We start from the raw sequence: 22,244 nt of genomic DNA on the forward strand, positions 1-22,244 counted from the left end.
GCATGAGATTCCTGGGGAGATTCCCATGTTTGGGGGCCCATTGTTGAATGGTCTCAGAACTGAAAGGAGAGCCACAGACATCTCTAGAACATCTTCATCCCTGCCAAGACAGTACAGGTGTCGTTAGTTTACCACAAAGGCTCTCTCGGGGTCAGCAGCCAAGGACAGGGAGAGGGAAGAAGTCTGGAAGTGCAGAGCGGGGTAGGCACAGTCTCCCGGAGCTGGAGCGTTGCTGGCCACCACTCTTGTGGGCACCAGGGCTAGGCCAGCGTCCCTAGCTCCATTCCACTGCCTGCCTTCCCGTGTGCACTTTCGGCTCTGTTATTAATTTATTTCCTTTTGTTTTCTTTATTCTCTTCCTGTCAAGTGTTTAGTTCCTCTTGGTTAGGCATTCAGAGACAGACTACGTGGTGATATCAGAGGAGATACTGTGACATTTAGGGCCATGATTTTGCTAAGAAATGCCAGGAGTTTAAAATAATTATTAAGATTGACTTACATTTAATTAGGAAGGGAAGTATTTTAATTACAGGAAAATAAAACATGTCAAGTTTGCTCTGTGTAAATTATCCTGTATAGGTAAATTTTTAGGAACTAGAGCAGAAATAGAGGGGAAGGAAACTTGAAAGAACTCTGTAGCTTTTAATTAAATTGATACAGGGATGGGTTTTGGACCAGCAAAGCTTACGTGGTAGGTGCTGCAGCAGAATCCGGGGATGCAAAGGCAGAGACAGCTCAGGGAATGAACTCAAGCTAAGCCATAGTGTAACGAAAGAGTAAATCTCAGATTAGCCCCTGGATATGAGTTGATCGCTGTACGCAATAAGGTTAAACTGTGACGATTTAGGTAGTCTTCATTTTTTCCTTTTATTAAATTGTTTAACAGTTATTAAGCTGGAAGTGCGGCACCCACCTGCAGTCCTAGAACTGGGGAGGCAGAAGCAGGAGGATTGGTGGGAATTTGAGACCAGCCTGCTGTGTAGTGAGCTCCAGACAAGCTTGAGCTATAGGATAAGACCCTATCTCAAATTCTTTTATTTTAATAATATAAACATATAACTCGGCATTTTCTACATTAACTTTTTACCTTGCAGTTGTATTTTGTTGTCATAAATGAATTTCTAATTAGTACATTTAGGATATTTGTGTCCCGTGGCCGATTGTTAGCACGAATTGTTCAAATATTCACCAGCTGTGCTGCTGACCATCTGGTGTCAGTGAGCCATAAGGACTCCACAGGGAATCACAGGTTACACAAGACTTCCGCCTCATGAGAGATACGGAAGAAGGGTGTGTGCACCCAGCCTGGAGCCAGCTCTGAATCGCACTGTCCGATGGTGTGAACCTCTGAGGCCATAGTCAGATGGTGTGGACCTCTGAGGCCATAGTCAGATGGTGTGGACCTCTGAGGCTTGTGGTGGTTTTCCGGATGGTGCAAAGTCAGGAAACTTCAATGCACTGAATAAGAGCCCATCGCCATAGAGACTACCCTTTCCTGGTGCAGCTAAGAAGACCCAGGGTCGCAATCTTGGAACCATACTTCCTTCCCACTTCAGTTTTATTGAAGTCTACTCAAGATAATATATTTTCAAAAGGCTACTTTTGAACAGTTTATGTATTTGCCTCAATGATAGATTATCACTATCATTCAATGATAATGATGCCATTATAACTGTAACTCTCTTGGGTATAATTATAGAGAGCAAAGCATAGCATTCCTTAAGGAGAAGAGGAAAATACTTATTTCATAATCCACTCCTGGGTCTTAACAGTCAGAGACATATGTGATACAAGGTATTTTATAGGCTTAGTCTAACTTTTACATATATTCAGCCAGGGCCTATTGTTAGGTTTTGTAACTCTGTCCTCAGGAAACTCATGATTTAAAGGAAGAAAAAATAGGTGTGGGGTACCCTTAACGTTATTTCATCCCTTATACATAAGGGATGTACATAAGCTGTCCTGGACTTGTCAGTCTGTGGGCAGAGTTCACATCCTGGAGGATTCCTTCAGGTTTCTGTAACTAACTGATCCACTCTGATGCAGCCATGTGTGGGAGCATCTGTAGGATGCCGTTCAGGTCATGGATCTCGTGCTAGCCACTGGGCCTTCCGGTCTATACCTGTGCTTCCTGTGCAGCATCACAGTTGCTAACCACAGTCAAGGAAATACTTGCCATCAACTTTAGGCATTTGTTTTCAGTAACAATAACAAGTAAAGCTGACATGGAAAGGGCTCCATTCTGCCGTTTCTCCTGACATCCTCACTTATTAGTCACTTGCTTATTCATTGCAGAAACTTTCATCAAGGCCAACTGTATGGTCAAACACTGAGCAAGCCATGAAAAATAGAAGGCTGATTAGGATGGACCCCTAGTGGGCAAGAAGAGAAACTGATAAAAGAGACAGGTGGATGAACACTATCCACAGGGTGTTTATTTATAGACGCCCAAGGGTAGTACTTCACACGGCTAGATGAGGAGAATGGTAGAGACTTCCCAGGTAGACGTACAGGCTGAGTAGGAGCTAGCCTAAAGGCAGCATGTGAAGGATGGTATGTAGATAGGAAGGCACTGGTTCAGCAAACAGCAAGGAGTAGGTGTGCTGTTGGCTGTTGCTGCGATAGAAAGAGGAGAACCGTGAGACCTAGAATAGAGATTTCATTGGCCCCTCTATGGCATGGTGCAGTCTTAGCCCTTGGTTTCAACAGAAGCAAGGGTCTACAGTCATGTGTGTGTTCTAGGTAAAACAGGTGAGTGGGTGTGTTTGACAAGCTGTTGGAAGCCAGGCTCTCAGGTGGGAGTCTTTTTTCAGAATACCATGTGCTCTGAAATACAGAGCAGAGTTTGATTTTAAAAAGTAAAAGCTTTAAGTGGGGAAAGTGGCAGGGTCGTTGGTTATTTTGACATGTGGAGAAGAATCGGGAGCATATCGGATCTATGAGGAGCCTCAGGCTTAGGACTCAGGGACTCAGACGTAAGCCCGAGAGGAAGCACCAGTGTGGAGAATGAGATTTCAGATTTTGCTGTTTTGAGTTTTAAGGTCACTATTTCCACTCAGGTGAAACATTCAAAGAGCATTTAAAAACTGTGGCCCATAGCCAGAGTTGCATTCTTCAGTGTTTAGGATGTGGTGTTTTGCGTGTGTGTGTGTGTGTGTGTGTGTGTGTGTGTGTGTGTGTGTGTGTGTGTTTACATTGTACCAGGCTTTTTCTTTGGGCCTCCAACCAGCTCCCAAATCATGACACGGAGAATTCTTATTATGAATGCTCGGCCTAGCTTGGGCTCATTTCTGGCTAGCTCTTTTAACTTAAATTAAATTAACCTGTTTCTCTTTATCTATGTTTTGCCTCAGAGCTTTTAACCTTCATTCTTTCTGTGTATCTTTCTTTCCTGTTGTCTCCATGGCTGGCTGGCAGCTGCCAGACTTCTGTCCCTGAGTGTGCCATGTTCCCCTCCCGCCCACCCCACGCCTCTCTCTTCTTCTTCCTCTCATTCTCCTATTTATTCTCTCTGCCCACCCTGCCTATCCCTCTCCTGCCCAGCTATTGGCCATTCAGCTTTTTATTAGACTAGTCAGGTGCCTTAGGCAGGCAAGGTGAAATAGCAACATTATCTTTTCATACTTACACAAACGCAGCATAAGCAAGTGTAACACATCCTCACATCATTAAACAAATGCGGCAGAAACAAATGTAACACACCCTTACACAGTTAAAGTCATATTCCAAAGCACAAACTCATGTAACATCTTTTCATAGCTAAATATTCCACAGCATACGTGAGTGCAGGTGTTCTTTTTTTTATGTGCACCTGGATGCCAGCGGTTGATGTCAGGTGTCTCCCTGGATTGCTGTCTGCCTTTTTGAGGTCTGGTTATGGGCTGATGTATTCAATTAGACGGCATAGCCAGTGTGCCCTGAGGATCCAGTCTTGGCTCTGCAAGTGCTAGGATTACAGAAGGGTCACCACCATACCAACCCAGCCTCAAGGTGGATCCTGGGGATCTGAGCTCCACCGTCATGCTTGCAGCAAGCACCTTCTCCATTGAGTCCTCTCCCCAGCCCAGACATGTGAGTCTCAGATACGGACGTATAAGCAGCGTTATAAGGAGAGCTGTGGTACCTCTGTGAGCTTGAAATCATTGTCAGGTTGTGAGGCTGGGACAAGTCTACATGGGCAGAAATATCGGGGGTGCTAGGAATTGCAGCCTCTAACCCCCTCTCTTTACCCCACTCCCAGTGTGGAGCTGCACCTGTTCACCCCGAGATCTGTAGGATCCTCCCCCACCCCAGGCTTGTTAGTTTACACTATCCGTGTGAGTCACCTATCACACTTAACTCGTGTCTGGTCTCCCCTCTTTCAGCTCTGGGTACAGAATTCTTCTGGGCTGTTTTTGTCTCTGTGATCACGTTATTTCTCTCTCCCTTCCCCATCGCAGTGTCAACCTCTTCCATGCATTTTCCTTCTCTGATGTTGCTGCTCTGTCAGCAGGAGCCGTTTCCTCCTACGGTTGCGGTTCTTTCTGCAAAGCTCCGTTTGTATAGTCCCGTCTGTCGCCAGTTTGCTGGCTCCTTCCTGTGCACTGTTCTAAGAGCATGCACGCCAAAACCAAGTCTTCTGCACTCTGAAGTCTGATCACACCTGAGTTGATCCATTCTGGTAGTTACCTGAGCTCAACAGAACCCAGCCTTTCTTTCCTTTTGACTACTTGTACCCTTTGTGCCTGCCCTCTGTGATGACTAGCCTTTCTGTCCTGGCTCTGCCCAGCAGCATAGCCTTAGTCACTGAAGAACCGTGGCTGATACAGCTGAGGAATTAATTTGTTCACTTTATTTGATTCCAGTGTAAAATTGACGTGTAGTAGGTCATACTGTATTAGGTATTATGGCTTTAGATAAAGTGAACAAGTCCTCTTGACTCTTCTCATCCCTGTACCGTACTGGACTTGGTGGTCCAGACAGTCTGAGTAGAGGAAGTGGCCTCAGACCTTGCTAAAGTCTGGCTGCCTTGTTCTGACTTAAGTTACTCCCAACTAGGCTTTTCATTTCTTTCTCACTATTTTTTTTTTCTGTATTGCTATATGCATGCCCTTAGCATGTTCTTCAAAGCCTGCCTTCAGTAATTCCCCATTGCTAACAGACAGAATGTCAAGCCTAACATTTGGGGCCTTTGCAGCCATATTTATTTATTCATTATCATACACACACACACACACACACACACACACACACACACACACACGCTGTCTCTGTGCTTTCTGTCTGCTCTGTGGAGAAGGATTCTGCTTTTCCATTTCTACAGTTTATTCAGGGCCCAGCATCATCACCGCTAACCACGGTCCTCACGTCCCTGCTGCTCCTCCTCTAGCTCACCTTCCACTAGCATGTCCTCTGGCCTTCAGGATGTAGCCCTTCTTGTAAGCTTTGCATCTGTTTTTTTTTTTTTCCTATAGAATGTAGCAGAGCTTTTTGAATTTTTAGATGCTCAGTCACTTATTGATTTATACAGATGACACAATACGAAGCCAAGGACCTAGAGTCAGAAATAGTCCTGGGGCTTCTCTGGTATTTAGTTTTGTTGCTGTGTTGGGGTTTGGGATTTGGAGGCAGGGGTGCTGTACAAAACATCAAAGTGGAAATTCGGGGAAAACAGTAATGGGTTCAAGTCGCGAGTAGGAAGACTGTTAAGAGCCTACACACGTGTGTCAGAGCTCGCCGTCTGGAGCGGTTGGTTGCTGCGCTCGCTCGCGCTCTCTCTCTCTCTCTCTCTCTCTCTCTCTCTCTCTCTCTCTCTCTCTCTCTCTCTCAACACTTTCTTCTCAGAAGTCCAGAAGAAGCTCAACGATGAAAGTTTGTATGTTGTGTAGTTTATTCTATCCTAGTTAATTTATCTGTTTTTCTTACTGGGAATCTGGTAGTCCTGCTGAATCTAATTGACACTGACTTAATCCCACAGGCTTTGCAAGGACAGATATCAAGCCAGCAGGTGGCTGTGGAGAAGCTGAAAAAAACGGCAGAAGTGCTCTTGGATGCCAAGGGCTCCTTACTTCCCGCCAAGAATGACATCCAGAAGACACTGGGTAAGTAAGGTCTTAGCTCATTTCCTGTCTCACCGGTACCTTTGAAATGGAGGTATTTTATAGATAAGGAGAAAAAGTGTTCACGGATGTATGTTGTATGATTTGTGATCTCTGCATGTGTGAACGGAAGAAAAAAATCTTCCAGGTGACTATTCATGTTTCCCCCAAACAGAGCTCAGTTAAAATCTGTGTCAAGTTTTCTGTGGGGAGAAAGCCACTCTATACAAAGTGAACTCTTCTCTATTCTTAGAGACATGCAAGTGTTCTTGATCATGTGCCTTGATCGATAAGTCATTTCAAGGCACATGTATTTGTGAATTACATGTGCATTCTATTACATTATCATATCTGATTATAAAACACAAAACTACAAAAATTCAAAGCATAGGAAGAAAGTATGAATGGAGGTCCTAAGGCAGTGGTTTCAGCCTTCCTAACGCTGTGACCCCTTAATGCAGTTCCTCATGTGGTGAATCCAACCATAAAATTATTTTCGTTGCTACTTTGAAACTGTAAATTTGCTACTGTTATGAATAATAATGTAAATACCTGTTTTCCAGTGGTCTTAGGTGGCCCCTGTGAAAGGGTCATTCGACTCCCCCCCAGGGGGTTGCGACCCACAAGTTGAGAAGTGCTGTTCTAAGATTTTGTTCTTCTGTTCTGATAGACCATCTTGTAAACCCACGTTAGCGACCATCACCACAGGAACCTGAGCCGGGAGGTGTGAAGCAGAAACACTGCCTTCACTGTGGCTCTGTCATGGGAAGAGGCATTTTTGATGTTTTCCATGTTTTTTTTTTTAATATTTGTTTTTTGTTTGTTTTGTTTGTCTTTTTAAAACAAGATCTTGCTCTATAGCCCAGGTAAGCTTGAGAATCACTGTGTAGCCCACACTGGTCTTGACCTCAAGACAGTCCTCCCGTGTTGTCCTCCTGAAGGCCAAACTCCAAGCATGAGCTGCCATGCCGGGCTTTCCCTAATGTTAGATGCCTGTTATTTCATGTATTCCTTCAGTGCTTCAGATTGTGGCACCATTTTCTAGGAATGTGTGAAACAATTTATGATACAAAAAAATTTCCATACGAACTTTTTTTTTAATTTCTAAGAAAAACAATAGCTTTTTTTAAAATATATATATATATACACATATATATACATATGTATATATATATATATGGTTGTTTGTTGATTTAAAAACAAAACAAAAGCTTGCTGTGTATCCCAGGCTAGCATTGAACTCATAAAGGATTTGCTAAACACTTTAAAAACTCGGTGTGAGGAACTGGGGCCAAAGGACAAATACCACAACAAAGATTTTTCTAGTACTTTTATTGCTTAGGAAATTACAAAAGATTAAAATTGTATGTAGGAAACTGATCAAACCATACACATGCATGCACTCGGAATTCCAAAGTCCTCTCCAGATTCCACCATTTTAAGCCTTAGACCTAAAATAAAAGGCGGGTGGGGGTGGGGGGTGCAGGGGTCAAGGGTCACAGACATGCAGTCCATAGCAAACACAGTGTATTACAGCTTTGAAAGCAGCTCATTGATTTGGCATGGGAAGTTAGGTGTCATAGCTGAACAGGTGACCGATCCCACAGTATCACTCATCATGCCGATGTATAAGCACTGCCCCCTGAGGAACGGCTCCACGGCCAGTCACAAGCTGGGATTTAAAGCAGCGCCTCTGGGGACTTCTAGAGAGGGGTCGCACTGGAATATGGCACTTGACTCCTCGGCTTGTGACATAGTAAACGCAGTCCTTCTCTCCATTAAGCCTTCTCTTCAGCCTCATTGTATTTTAGCAACAGGGCCCCGATTGTCTCAGCCATGCAAACTTTCCAATTCAGTGAGAATTTGTCAAGCTGTTTTCTCATACTGTAGCATTACAACAACTTAAAAGAAATTGTTTTGCTATTGATTCCTGAGCCCTAGGCCAAACACAAGCTTATAAAGCTGTTTAGGCCACAGCTTCTAGTCCTATGTTCAGTTCAGAAAGAACTGAAATACTTTTTTGAGTCTTTGTGTAGTAAATGAGTTCTTAAAATCATGATTAAAAAACAAAAACAAGTTGTGTTCCAGAGAGAGAGCTAGAAATTTAGTACCCCTGTTCTTTGAACCTGTCGCTGGCCCACGGTATAGAATGTCAAATGTCAAAATAGAGAATTTTGTATTCAAGAGAAAACTAGGCAAGAAGGTGGCATTTTTCTTTTTTTCTTTCTTTTCACCTTAAATCTTTAGAATGGAAAATAAAGACTATATCATGGGAGATAAGTTGTTCTGCTAAACTCATTTTTGCCTTTCGTCTGTTGTTAAACTTGTAGGTGAATTCTGTTGCTTATCTGTTAGAAGCACGGTCATAGCTTTAAGTGTACTTACTCTGTTATCCTGTTTTCTTACTGCATTTGAGTCTTCTGTGCATTTGAAGCCTCTCTCTATGACAAAAGCTGAACATGAGTGTGTATGTGGAGAATATTGTCTCTTGAGAGTAGTTGTCTGGGATTGTCGTTCGCCACCCCCAAATAGTTATCAATACGTAGTGACGTACCAGTCAGACATGAGAGCGATCGCATGGCCCACTGTTTAGACCATGCTTCCGTCTCTCCGAGACACTCACTGCACATGATAGGCGTCTGAATTACTCTTCTTCACTGTTTCACTTTTCACTGTCTGTGTCTTCATAAAAAGTTATACAAGATCTGATTATTCATTAGAAACGCATCATTTAAACTTTCTTGTATGAAAACCTAATGTTGACCTTGGAGTGCGTTTGAAAAGGAAGAGGGTAAGCAGAACTTGGTGCTAACTGGTCCCCTGTCCGTGTGGAGCAGATGACATTGTTGGGAGATACGACGATCTGTCCAAGTCTGTGAATGAACGGAATGAGAAGCTTCAGATAACACTGACCCGCTCTCTGAGTGTGCAGGACGGCTTGGATGAGATGCTGGACTGGATGGGAAGTGTGGAGAGCTCACTGGTCACGCAAGGTCAAGTGCCCTTGAACTCCACAGCTCTTCAGGATCTCATCAGTAAAAACATTGTGAGTGCCATTTTTTAAAGGAAGGAATGCCACTTGCAGTTAAAAAGCAAGTTATTTGCCTTCAGGAACAGGTAGGCTTAAAGACAGAGAAGAGATGCTTCTGAATACAACCAAGTAGCAAGCAGCGCTTGTACAAACGAATGTGGAAATGATTTTGTGATGTCACTGAGAAAGGGATTTGTGCTCTTTTTAAACCTACACTGTATCTTATCTCATTTATCTTTACTTCAGCCAGCTGCTCATGGGGTTCATCAGATCAATCTTATTCTTGCCAAGCCTTTTAAAAATTAAGAGCATGGCTAATCCCCAGGCTGCATTAGATCCCAGGGGTTGCTGGGTAGCAACAACCCCCTGCCTTCTTCAAGCAGCCAGCCAGCTGTTCTCCACACTCCCTTAAAGAGCTTTGGAATTGGCTTCCTCAAGGGAAAAATCAAACACGTCACTCATTTCCAACTGTTAGCCTTTAGTCACAGGTTGTTCAAGCTTATGTTGCTGTGAAGAATTGTTTTCAAAACTCTGTGGCATTATTTGTAGACATTGTTAGAAAATACATACAATGATGGCTGTGTTTCAGATGTTGGAACAGGATATTGCAGGTCGTCAGAGCAGCCTGAATGCCATGAATGAAAAAGTGAAGACATTTGTGGAGACGACAGACCCATCCACTGCCTCCTCACTGCAAGCGAAGATGAAGGACCTGTCTGCTCGGTTTTCCGAAGCAAGTCAGAAACATAAAGAAAAGCTTGCCAAGATGGTGGATCTGAAGGCCAAAGTAGAGCAGTTTGAAAAACTCTCAGAAAAGCTGCAAGTGTTTCTGGAGACACAGAGCCAGGCACTCACTGAGGTGGACATGCCAGGGAAAGATGTTCTGGAGCTGTCTCAGCATATGCAGGTGTGTATTCCTCGTTAGGCACAATGCCAAGCTTGTAGACCAGTTAAGACAAGCTCATGCATGCATTTAGCAACAGTCTACCTACCAGTCATCATTCTAACTGATTCATACTGGTTTCTCCTTGAAGCATTTTTCTTTTGAATAGAAATAAAACATTTACCACACATATCATAGCTGTTACAGTATCATTGTGCATGCCCAAACCACAGAGAAGCAAAAATACGTGCATTTTAAAGTGAAACATTCACTGCATCCTACCTGGTCATTGATAATCAGTCTCTGGAGTGCTCAGCACTAGATGTACTCTATACAACCCTAGCTGGAGGTATTCTGCTCTTACACACAACTCTGCTGGAATGTGATTCTGAGATCTAGCAACATTCATATTGACTGATCTCAATGTTTTGCAGGAATCCACTACTAAATTCTTAGAACACAAGAAAGATCTCGAAGCTTTGCACAGCCTCCTGAAAGAGATATCCAGCCATGGCTTACCAGGGGACAAAGCTCTGGTGTTTGAAAAAACAAATAATTTGTCAAAGAAATTCAAAGAACTGGAGGATACTATCCAAGAAAAGTAAGCACCTCATTCGGAATGTATTTTATTCCACTTGGTGGTACTCAATAGCTAAATGCTTTTATTTATGTAAGTATAGGACTGAGGTGATTTCCAAAATGTGGAGTCTTTGACTGATGATGTATTTGTGCCTTAAATATACTTAGGAGGCTGAAGCAGGACCATAGTTTGAGGCCCTAATCTGGGCTGTAGTAAGACCCTGTCTTAAGAAGCAAAACACAATAACAAAAACATCAAGTTACTATTTGTTGAAATATTGAGGTGGGAAACTGAACATTGCTTGTGTAAAAGTGAGAAGTATTGTGTAAGCACAGTGGTGCTGGTGGACTATTACTGAAATGATTAAGCTCACCAAGGCCTATGGTTTCTTTGGCAAATATTGCCTTTCTATTTGCAAAGACAGAAATAACCTTGAAAAGCAATGGTTCTTGCTTTGGGGACTCAGTTCAGAAGCTATGCATATTTCAGTACGGTTCTTAGTAGCCCTTTTAATATAACAGCTCACTGCTCTCATGAGTGGATGAGGCACAAATCCATAAAGAACAGGGCAGTGGGCCCAGTTTGACCTGTGAGTCTATGTGGGAATGAGTCCTGGGGGCACATCTTCCCATTTCCTATCTCAAGTTTAGAACACACATCCTATTTTTATGATGTTTATATGGAAGAGCCCCAAAGAATGATCATTTCTCTTTTATCTAGTTTTATTTCCTCAGAATTCTCTACCTAAAACTTCTGGGTTCTGTTTCTGAACCTCTCACAGAAGAAATATTCTTGGCTTTCTTACATAACCTAGGTTAACTATTCCAATTTTAAATTCAAGTAATATCTAGTCCATAAAAACATTAAAACCATATAGTCATCCATAATTAGTCCAGCTGTAATACATCTTTATCTCCAGCATCTGGAGTCATATGTGCACGTAAGTCATCCACATGTCAAGTATAACGGTGCTCTTAAGTCATATGTGTGGCATATAGAAAGGTCCATAGAGTTCACAATGGAGCTACCTGTGCGCTGGGGTGGAAGAGCACCTGTTCAAACTCCCCAGTCACTGGGTTACATCTCTCTGGAGAGGTAGAAATGCCGTCAGTCCAAAGTGCTAGGTTAAGTCATCTACTCACTAACGTGACCTATGTTCTCCTCAGGTCAGCAGCGTATACATGTTTGTTTGGGTTTTGTTTTGTTTTGTTTTTCAGGGTCTTTGCTGGCTGACATTAAACATTATATAAAATGGATCAATCAAAGCTCCTAGAATTTATGTAGCATTATAGAGTATTGTTATGTACAGGTTACAGGGTTTTTTTTTGTTTTTTTTTTTTTTTTTTACTGTTTCCTCTCCTTGTCTATGAGCTTTGCTTAAAGAATCAACAAGTAGTTACTCAGCTGATTGCATTTGCCACACCGGCAAACTTCAGCCTGGTAATGAAGAGTTGCTCTGTGCACCCAAGATGGTTGTTAAAGTTGAGCCCAGTTTGGGAATGATGACCATTGGTTAATAATTGGCCTTTTGGAGCATCTGGTTTTGCAGCTTAACTTCTGGTTTGCCTTTGTTCATTAGAAAAGAAGCTATAAGTTCTTGTCAGGAGCAGCTGAGTGCTTTCCGAGACCTTGCTCAGTCACTGAAGTCCTGGATAAACGAAACAGCAAAGCAGGTTCCCGTCGTGAAGCCTTCCTTGGGTGCAGAGGCCTTGGGGAAATCTCTGGAAGAAACCAAGGTGGCTCATTAGACCTGATACTAACCTCTGCTTGCCTGTGTTAGTAATGAGCATCGAACCCTTTAGTCTAAAGTCATGTGGGCTCGTCTCAGAAATGCCCTGTAGGATCGGTGGAAATCAGTAATGGGATTAGCTGATCTTTTCAAGGAAGGACATAATCTCTTTGTTAATTTGATTTATAAAAAAGATGTGTTAGTGAGCCATTGGCCCCCCTAAATATTGAAGTTTCCTGCTTCATCAAATCACAAGTTAATTTCCATTTTTTATTATCCCTTCCCTCCACGCAGTAAGAGAGAGCTCTTTTCTTCATGTGCTTGGTAACCAGTGTTGGAAGACAAGTTCTTTGAATCTCTTGCATAACTAGTATATATAGAGTTTATTGTCTGCCATGAGTCATAAAAGTTATGGCTAATTCTGTCAGATTTCCTTAGAGTGAAATCACTGTCTTTACAACTTCACTGAAATTTTGGTAGTTAAAACTCAGTGTGAGTTGGAATTTTGTATGCCCGTGTTTATTTTTATTGTCCTGTTACATGCCTAATGATGTGCCTGCACCTGATACAGCCCTGCAGACTTACAGTTGACAGTTACTCTGGAACATTCCCGTAGCACCAGGACACAGCCTGGCTTCCACTGTGGCTGGGGGCAGAACACAGAATGGGCATTGCCCCGTTCTCCGCCAACAGTGTTAACAGTCACCTGGGCCCACAGTCATTGTTGCTTTGAAATATGCTTAAGAAGTTCGGTTATAATGTACAACTTTGAAGATCCTCAGAAGACTGAAGGATAATGTGTTTTTGTGTTTAAAGAAACTACAAGAAAAGTGGAGTTTGAAAGCACCCGAGATTCAGAGAGCCACCAACAGTGGGGTCTCACTATGTAACCTGATAAGCGCAGTGACCACCCCTGCCAAGGCCATCACAGCCGTCAGATCAGGTATGTGCTTCGTTTCCGTGACCAGTCAGTAAGAATCAGAGCTCTCCTGTCGATTCTGTCTATTTTTAATTCATTAAATAAAAGGGCGCCTCAGCAATACAAAGTCAAAGAGGTAAGACAAATGATTTTTAAAAGCACGTTGAAATTCATCACGGAGAGATGGGAAGATGACTCAGTGGATCGACTGTGAGCACTCATGAGGATGGGAGTTCACACACACACACACACACACACCTGTGTTTTATACGTGAGTGGGCACTGTGGTGGCCTGCCTGTCGTCCAGGCACTCAGGAGGCAGAGACGGGGAACCCTCAGAGCAGGCTGACCAGCTGGACTCACTGAACCCTTGACCTCTGGCTTTGATGAGTGACCCTGCCTCAGAAAATAAAGGGGAAAGCGGTTGTGGAAGATGCCCAACATCTGCTGTGGGCCTCAGTGTGTGGGAGCAGACACGTTCATGTACACCTGCACATGTGCACGTACAAACGTAGGAGCACGTATACACACACACACACACACACACACACAAATCTGTCATGGAAAATACCTGTTCTAATCCAGTTTAAATCCCATGTTTGGCTTTTATTAACTACTCCATCTAGAACATAACCACACTGGCATGTAAGGATAAGAAGGTGATACTGAGGAAGGGGGCCGGCCGGGTTCCAGTCTGTTTGTCTTTTACTGTCATTACGTGGAGACACGGATGTTCTCTCCATGCTGTTTCTAGTCTCATTATACTAGGTAGTAAAGACATGAATTTGGCTTCCTGAAAAAGAAGTGGGGGGGGGGGCTCTTTTCTCTCTCACTCTCTTCCTGTCTGCTTGTCTGCACATTGCTCCCAAAGCCGTGGGTTCTGCAGCCTGTTCACCTGCACGCGCGCATTTCAGCCTGAGCCCTGGCTGACCCCACCCTCCTGGGCCAGAGAAGGGAGTTGTATACAAATGGCGATTCCCAAGCTGATTTAATACGAATATAGTGTTTAGGTAAAGCATGCTTTACTGAGGTGTGTTTTGTTCCTTTGTTGGTTATGTTTTCTTTTAAGTTGGAGACTAGACAGAAGGCTGATCTCATGTCTCCGTTGTGGGTTTCTGAGTGTCCTCTGGTTTATCTGGTCTGACCAGGCCTCCAGCTGTCCCTATTGTGAGTGACACCATGTTCCAGCTGCACTTTTCTCCACCAGCCATTTATCCCACTCTATTAATCCCTTTGCAGGGGATGTCCACTGTATATGCTGCAATCAGATTTCCTGAGATGCCAAGTTGCTTTTTCTTAAGAAGAGGAGTTCTGTTGTCTTTAATTTATCTTAGTTCCTCCGGTCTTCTTATTTACAATAAAATCTGTACTCTGCATGGTTTTCTTTGCTTGACGTTTAAGAATTAGTTTGGAGACTCTCGGATGCTTTCACTTCCATGTAAAATGCCTTGTGTGGGGTGTGTGTGTGTGTGTGTGTGTGTGTGTGTGTGTGTGTGTGTGTGTGTGTGTGAGAGAGAGAGGGGGGGGGGGCGGGGGCAACATTCAGATGTTTAAATGTTTCTGTTGATTGTGCTTATATGGGTATATCTCTGCTGTGATAGACAGCCAGTGGATGCTAGCATGAGAAAGTTGGATTTCATTAACTGTGTGGTTATGGAAACATGCCAATACCAGATGGATATGATAATAAAAGACAAATAGCTATTATGACCCACTAAGGAGTTTCTGTTTGATCGGCAATTGGTTAACTATCTGTGGTCCCCATAGTGCTCTTACAGGTTAGCTACCTTGGTACCCATCAGCTTTATTTATTAGTTCATCTAGGCACACAGCTAAGAACTAGTGGAGCTGACATTTAAATTCAGGAGTCCTACCCCAGGCCCAGCACTACCACCACTGTGTCCTCTGTTTCAACATATGTGGATTTAGCTTGTTTCAGCTTAACTTTCAGAAGTTTCCTTCTTGTCTCTTTAAATCACCATGCCTTCATTAAGCCTCTAATAACATCATGTAAACAGACAGTTTTCAGTCATCGGGTAAAGCAGACAGTCTCTTCTCGGTTACTTTAGTTTATTTAGTATATACATGCTGGGACCTTCTAAACTTCAGTAGCTTAATCATTAAAATGACTTTAGCATAAAACAACTTAGCTACAACATTTAGGAATTAACTTTGATTAACAGATAAGCAGAAGAAAGTAAGACTCCGGTCACTAAGAATAAACGATGGCATTCATAAATGACCACTCCATGACGGTTTGTGTAATGCCTTCTACAGTTAGCAGGCAGAAACACTAAGGCAGACTAAGGTTACCTCATTGTTTGTTTGTTTGTTTGTTTTTTGCAGGAGGAGTAATGCTAAATGGTGAAGGAACAGACACAAATACTCAGGATTTCTTGGCAAATAAAGGTGAATAGTAACCTTATCTGGTCCATGATTAATGGAATTTGCTGTTTTTGAGGAACTCCTTTTAGAGGGAAGTAGTTATATTGAAATCTTAAACTTGAATTAGAATGGACACAGTCTCCATGGATATATTGGTACAATATCCTGTAAACACTGTCCATCTGAGATTAATAAAGCTTTAATGTTTCACTCTGGTACTCAATTTTACTTCCCTCTTATTAATTTAAGATACATATCTACTTGGGATAGCATTTGATCTATCAATCTATTGGGGACTAAGGGGACCCAGCCCCTCGATAGTCCCCTCCCAGGGTCCAGGAAGAATCTACAACCAGCTGATAATTAATCTTTGATGAAAAGAAATGAATCTATGTACACGAAACTCCTTAGTTCATACACTTTATTATTCTGTGATAGTTCTCTCTCTACACAGCTTCTATTCTGCTCTCATGCCTACCTCCTTTCTTGCCTGATTTCTCTATATTTATCTACTGTCCCCTCTAGATTCTATCTTAATTCCTTCATCTTGTTCTGTCCCTTCTAGGTTCTCATCTATCTAGTTCTTTCCCCTATCAGCTCCTCTCCCATCTCCTCCCTCATCTGGCTCTTCCTCATCTTGTTCTTCCCCATCTGGCTCTTCCTCATCTTCCATCTCGTTCCTCTTGTCCTCTCTTTTAGCCCTTCAATCTAGTTCTTCCCCATCTCAGTTTGTTCCTCTCAAGTTCTTACCCATCTAGTTCTTCCATTCTCTTTCCTCTCCTGTGCCCTGGAAGTCCTTGTATATAAAGGGAGGGTCCGAGCTAAATTGTGTAAAGCTATTACTTAACGTCCACCTCTCCTAGGCGGTGTCTCCTTGTGGAATTTACCGTAAGTTAGGAGACTTGCATGTGGGCTGTTATCATTGTTAGTCCTCGAAGTTGGGCACCCACCTGGGTGGTGTTTCCTGTAGTCCTTGAAAGTGGTTAAGGGAGATAATCTGATTCCAGAGAAAGCCTTTCCTGAGGCTGTTCTCCAAATACCTGGAATGTGTATGTCCAGAGAGTGATCAGTCCACACTGTTAGTCCTTCTTAGGGGAAAGTCAATTGGGAAAGCTACGAAGGCACACATGATTTTCATAACAGAAGACAGCTGATATATAACAAGCCAAGTAACAGCAAAAACTCCTTGGCATTTGGCTTCCTCTGGAGGAATTCCCTGATCCCTCCAGGTAGTGACTTTGCCATAACCAGCTGAGTTCTTATGATATATTCCTGCGTCCTGCAGCATCAATCTATTGTTTGGTACTGAAGAACTATATTATAATCTTTAAGCTTATAATTCCATTACGCTAACTCTTACATTTTACTATTATGCAGTGTTACTATTATTCTGAGTCATTTATCATTAACCAGCAGTATGACCTGATCTTCATTCCTAAAAGAGTCTGTGGTTTATTGTAGCTTAATAGTGACAAAGTAGAAGGACATACTATATAGTATAAATTTAATTCTATAACTTCTCCAAAGCCCTCAACATGCATTGGTACACTTTCCTTCCCACTCCTAGGTTTAACATCTATTAAAAAGGACATGACTGACATAAGCCACAGTTATGAAGACCTTGGCCTCTTACTCAAGGATAAAATAGCTGAACTGAACACGAAACTCTCCAAGTTGCAAAAGGCCCAGGAAGAATCAAGCGCGATGATGCAGTGGTTACAGAAAATGAACAAAACTGCAAACAAATGGCACCAGACACCAACACCTACAGACACCGAATCTGTGAAGATACAAGTTGAGCAGAATAAGGTGGGCTGGGTGTAGGGTGAAAAGGGCCAGTGAAAGAATTCTCTGGCCTAAGACCAGAGCCAAAGAAACACGCCTTGCCCCAAACAAATTCAGGAATTGAAAAACCAGTCAGTCCCTGAGCAAGAAATCCAACCAATCTCTGAGCTCGTCCCAAGCTCAGGAATTAAAATCCTACCAATCCCCATCCTAAAAAACCTCCACCTTGGAAATGAAATCCTAAAGAAATCCTAAGACAGCCAAGGATTACCCATGCCTCCGAAGGCAAAGGTATTCCAACACAAGTGTTACAGCTCTGTTCCAGTGGGGGACAGTTTCCCCATCAAAGTGTTACCGTCCTTGCTCTGGGAAAGGTTTCCCTAATGCAAGGGTAGTAACTCTGCTCCAGCAGGGGAGGGTTCCCCTAGGAAGGTTGTCACAGCTCTGCCCCACTCTGCTGCTCCCGAGAAATGTTACAGCTCTGCTCAGCTTCCTGGAGAGGAGCACTGGCTTCCGACTACCAGGATACCTTTCCCTTCGGAGCTGTAGTGCTTACACTAGGCACACAGAAGGAAGACATCAGAGAGAATAGACTGAAATTCAGAAGTAGCCCTGGTGGTCATGAGCTCTGTTCTGTTTTCTATCTAGACCCTTCAACAAAGGACTTGAGATTTTAACATCTGTCTTTCTGTAGAGCGGGGCCATTGATGGTCACTTTTCCTGCCCTCTGACATTATAAAAAGGACCAAACAGTATAAAAAGTAACTTTGCCATTGTTAAATCCACTTCAGTCTGGGATATCAACTAATTAACTTTTGGGGATTTAGTTAAGGGCTAACTATATTAAGGGCCAAAAAAGTCTATTGTAAAATGGGTTAACTAATGCCATCCTCTTCTTTGATGGACAGTATTTCTGTACCTGTCAAAATTGGGAAAGTAGTTTTCCATGGTAGCACTGTGATGGCAAAAATGAATGCCAATCATCAACCTGTGTTTGACGTCCACCATGTGCTTATTCCCAAGGCCTCCCAGTTCTGGAGGCCTTGACCAAGGCTGATTTGCCTGGAGTTACAGTCTCACTGAGAACAGCCTGTATTTCTCCATGGCAGTTCGAAAGTAGAAAATTCCCTTCAGGAACAGAGTCGGCCATTGCCTCCACAGTCAGAGTGTTCCTCTGAGGGTTTCCTGGACCTCACAGTTGAAGATGGGCAAAGAAATAACGAGAATTATCAGCTGCATAATCCAGGTCCTCACCCACCCACCCCAGCGTTTAACTTAGGATTTTTTCCTCCCTGGGTCTTCCCAGAGGGGAGGAAATGTTATATCATAACGGTGCTCTCTGTCTTTGATGTCACAGTTTTTTGCAGTGAATGATGGTTTCTTTCCTTCTTGTCAGTCATTTGAGGCAGAACTGAAGCAGAATGTAAACAAGGTACAAGAGCTGAAAGACACGTTGACAGAGCTGCTGAAGGAGAACTCGGAGGCCCCCGAGGTCCCCACCTGGAAACAGACGCTGACCGAGATGGGTGAGTGTGTCTTTGTGCCGCAGCCCACAGATGTCTGAGTGCTTTTCAGAACACATCCAGTCATCTCCTTTGCTCTTGGATTATCTTTAAATGTTTCCACATCTGTTTTTTGAATATTTAAAACTGTGACTTCCAAGTCCATTGTTCTGAGAACCGGCATTCGGTTGTTTTTATGAAAAGGTGGGTCGGATGGTTGATAATAAAATGCTAGGCACTGAGGAGTATTTTCACCAGTGCTTATTTTCTTTATATTGGCTTTGTGCTCATGGTTGGTATCCCTTGTTAGGTTTTCTTTCCTCCATTCACCTGGAAAAGGCAGGCTCCCTTCTCCTCCGTGAGGCCCTCCGTGAGGCCTCCTCCAGCCCTGTCTTGTAGCTCTTCTTTCTCTCGAGCCGGTGTTGAAGGGACACTGTGTGACCCTCCCAGCCTGTCTTTGTATAAACTGTTGGTAGGAACAGACTTCCCTTCACAGAACTCTTCAGTTTGTGTGAGCTGAGAAGACTAAGAAGGAAAATTTTCTCACTTGATTCTGTTCAGAGGTTTCCTCAAGTTAAGGTCTGTCTCTCTTGGAGCCATGGTGTGTGCCGTGTGAAGTGTGTGCCATGGATCCTAGGGGTGACTTGACTTGACGTCATCCCGCTAGGTTGATTTCAGACCTTCTCTTCAGTGTCAGGCGTCACAAGCTCAGAAACAAAGTGTTCTTCATGTGCAGAGGTAGACAGGATCCGGCTCTCAAGACTCCCTCTGCGTCAGAGTTCCTCCCAAGTCGGTGGCCGTCCTTGGATACCCAGTTGACTTCAGGAGCAGGGTGTTGCCAGGCATTTCAGAGTAGAGGTGGGAGTGAGGAGTGTGCGTTTTCTAACATGCCTCCTGAGGCTTGTGGTGATTGTCCACCCTGTCTGCATTTGCTAACAGTCTTTGGTCAAATTGTATTGGATCAGAACTTGCCGTACAGAGGGGTGCCATTAAATAAAAGTCACCTACTGTGTCCTATTCAAGTTTGTCCTTTAATATATTGTGCCAACCACCAAAAAAAAAATCTCTTGAGGCTGGTGGAAACAGCTTGGTCAATAAAGTGCTTGCTGACACATGAGCTTGAGGACAGTTCAGCGCCCAGAACCCATGTCAAAGCACCAGAGTGGTAGCACAAGCTTGTAATCCCGGTGCTGAGGAGGCAGAAACACATAGATCCTTGGGACTACCCGGACAGCCTACTCTACTGGGCGAGGACCAGGCCAGTGACCCAGTCTCATAGAGAAAAACCCAAAGCAAACAAAGGTCACAGCTCCAGGAACAGAGGCAATGGTTGTCCTCAACTTCCACACACATATACATATGTGTCATGTGTACCCACACAAACACATTAAAAACAACAACAACACCTGAAATAAACTGATCACACCACGTAGTTATCGTTTATGGAGTGGTAGATGGGTTTAAGTGCTTGACTTGGTGCTCTGATAACTAATGCTTTACCTCAAGAGGTATGCTTGGTAGAAACTAGGAGAGCAAGAAGGCTCTCTGGCTGAGGGTAAGAGCCTGTGGGACTGGGAATGATGGACAGGAATAGGAGATGTTGCAAGGAAATGCCCAGGTATGGCTTATGTGAGCATGAGCTGCTTTGGTGAGAACATTCAGATTACAAGGGCTAGATCAGAGGATTCATGTCCATATAAACACAAGATGAGTGTTCCAGGGTCAAGTTGTGTGTGACAGGCCCTGAATTTTGGACAAAATGTCTTCAGATTTTTTCACCTAAATGATGAAAAGTTATTGATTGACGGATTTGAGTAGGGAAGTGATATGTTTAAAAAATGGTAGTTTTCGAGGGAAAGTATTTTAGAATTAAATGGCTTGCAGCTGAGAATAGCAGGGATATTTGTTACGTGAGTGCTGAGCTCTGTCTGTAGTTTCAGAGTGTGCTCTTTGCATCCACATACATCTCTGCACTTGCACTTGGGAACTAGTGAGACACTCCAGACCTACTGCATCAGGCCCCTGTGGGTTAACAGTCCCTCCAGGTGGTTCTGCAGCAACTGAGTTTGGGAAGCACTGGGGTCTAGGAAAAGTAAGGTGTAGACCATGGCAGAATACAGCACTGAGCGTATCTATGAGGACCTTGAGGCTGTGATGGCATAGCAGGAGAGGTCAGAGGGCATCAGAAGTCACTGTGGAGCATTAGGGGTTATGAGTACGGACTGCCCTTGCAGAGGACCTGAGTTCAGAGTTCTTAGCACCACATCAGGCAGCTCCAACCACCTGTAACTCCAACTCTGGAGGATCCAGCACTTCTGGCCTCTGAGGGCACCTGCACTTGCACATAACAAGCACACACACACATAATTAAAAATAAGATGTTTTTAAAAATCATTATGAATTACTGCATCTCAGTGAAAAGGAAAAGAGGATGGCCTTTGAAAGAAATACAAGAACAGGAACAAGCATCAGTTTTTAGAGGGACATAATTAATGGTCCCTGTGATGGCTGTGAATGCAGTACAACCCAAAATCATGATGAGGGTTTTTTTTTTTTTTCTGTGTTTCTTTGCCAGTTCATTGTCCTGTCCTCAAGTGTGAACTTCTTAGAAGTCAGTGTCATGCCACAGTCATGAGGTTAGACTGGCCTTCACAGGACTGCTGAGATCTTGTACTGTACCTTTGTAGCAGTTGGTTGATAATGAGTGAATTTACTAGAATGCTTGAGGGTAAATATGCAAGTCTGGAAGCCATTTGCCTAGAAATACTTGAGGACTTTTTTTTTTTTTTTTAAAGATTCGGGGTTGTGGTGTGGCTCAGTAATAAGAGAACTTGAGGTTCTCTCTCTCTCTCTCTCTCTCTCTCTCTCTTGACTGTATAGGACTTTTGGAAAAAATGAGAGATCACAGGAACCTGATTGTTTTGAGGAATTTTAATATTTTTACCTTCTAAAATAAGTTCAAGTTGTTTTACTTATACTGGACTTAATACACAATCACTAGATACATAATGTTATAACAAAGACTAAAACAGTAGGTGTGGTTGGTTTGTGGAGAAGGAAGCTGAGACCTGTTATCATTTAGAGTGAACATCATTAGGAAAGAGAGCCTCGGGACCATGGAGACCACGATCAGGCCTTGATGTGGGGGAGAGAGCATTGGCGGGAATTGAACATCATCACAGCAGATGGGAAGAACCTACATGACATGGCAGGACTTTGAGATGAGAGAGCATTACAGGCATTATAGGCATTCTGAGAGCTGCTGTGGACAACATGAAGGGTAATCGGGCCTTCAGACAAAGAGCCCCTGTAGAAAGGAGATGTTTTGACTGTTACAGTTTGGGGCGCTATGG

At 43.3% G+C, this 22,244-nt stretch overlaps 1 protein-coding gene across 35 annotated transcripts in view; it reads left to right on the forward strand.

The window, feature by feature from the left end:
- Dst (dystonin) overlaps positions 1 to 22,244 on the forward strand; it is a 434,856-nt gene that overhangs the window by 323,656 nt on the left and 88,956 nt on the right. For all 35 annotated transcript variants that reach the window (XM_076558433.1, XM_076558438.1, XM_076558418.1 and 32 more), the window contains 9 exons: positions 5,957 to 6,080; positions 8,915 to 9,123; positions 9,698 to 10,015; positions 10,426 to 10,592; positions 12,151 to 12,307; positions 13,117 to 13,243; positions 15,566 to 15,628; positions 17,172 to 17,413; positions 18,786 to 18,915. In XM_076558433.1, the coding sequence (XP_076414548.1) occupies positions 5,957 to 6,080; positions 8,915 to 9,123; positions 9,698 to 10,015; positions 10,426 to 10,592; positions 12,151 to 12,307; positions 13,117 to 13,243; positions 15,566 to 15,628; positions 17,172 to 17,413; positions 18,786 to 18,915 (1,537 nt within the window). The remainder of the gene's footprint in view (positions 1 to 5,956; positions 6,081 to 8,914; positions 9,124 to 9,697; positions 10,016 to 10,425; positions 10,593 to 12,150; positions 12,308 to 13,116; positions 13,244 to 15,565; positions 15,629 to 17,171; positions 17,414 to 18,785; positions 18,916 to 22,244) is intronic.

This window comes from Peromyscus maniculatus, chromosome 21 (genome assembly GCF_049852395.1).
Source record: "Peromyscus maniculatus bairdii isolate BWxNUB_F1_BW_parent chromosome 21, HU_Pman_BW_mat_3.1, whole genome shotgun sequence".
Taxonomy (NCBI): Eukaryota; Metazoa; Chordata; class Mammalia; order Rodentia; family Cricetidae; genus Peromyscus; species Peromyscus maniculatus.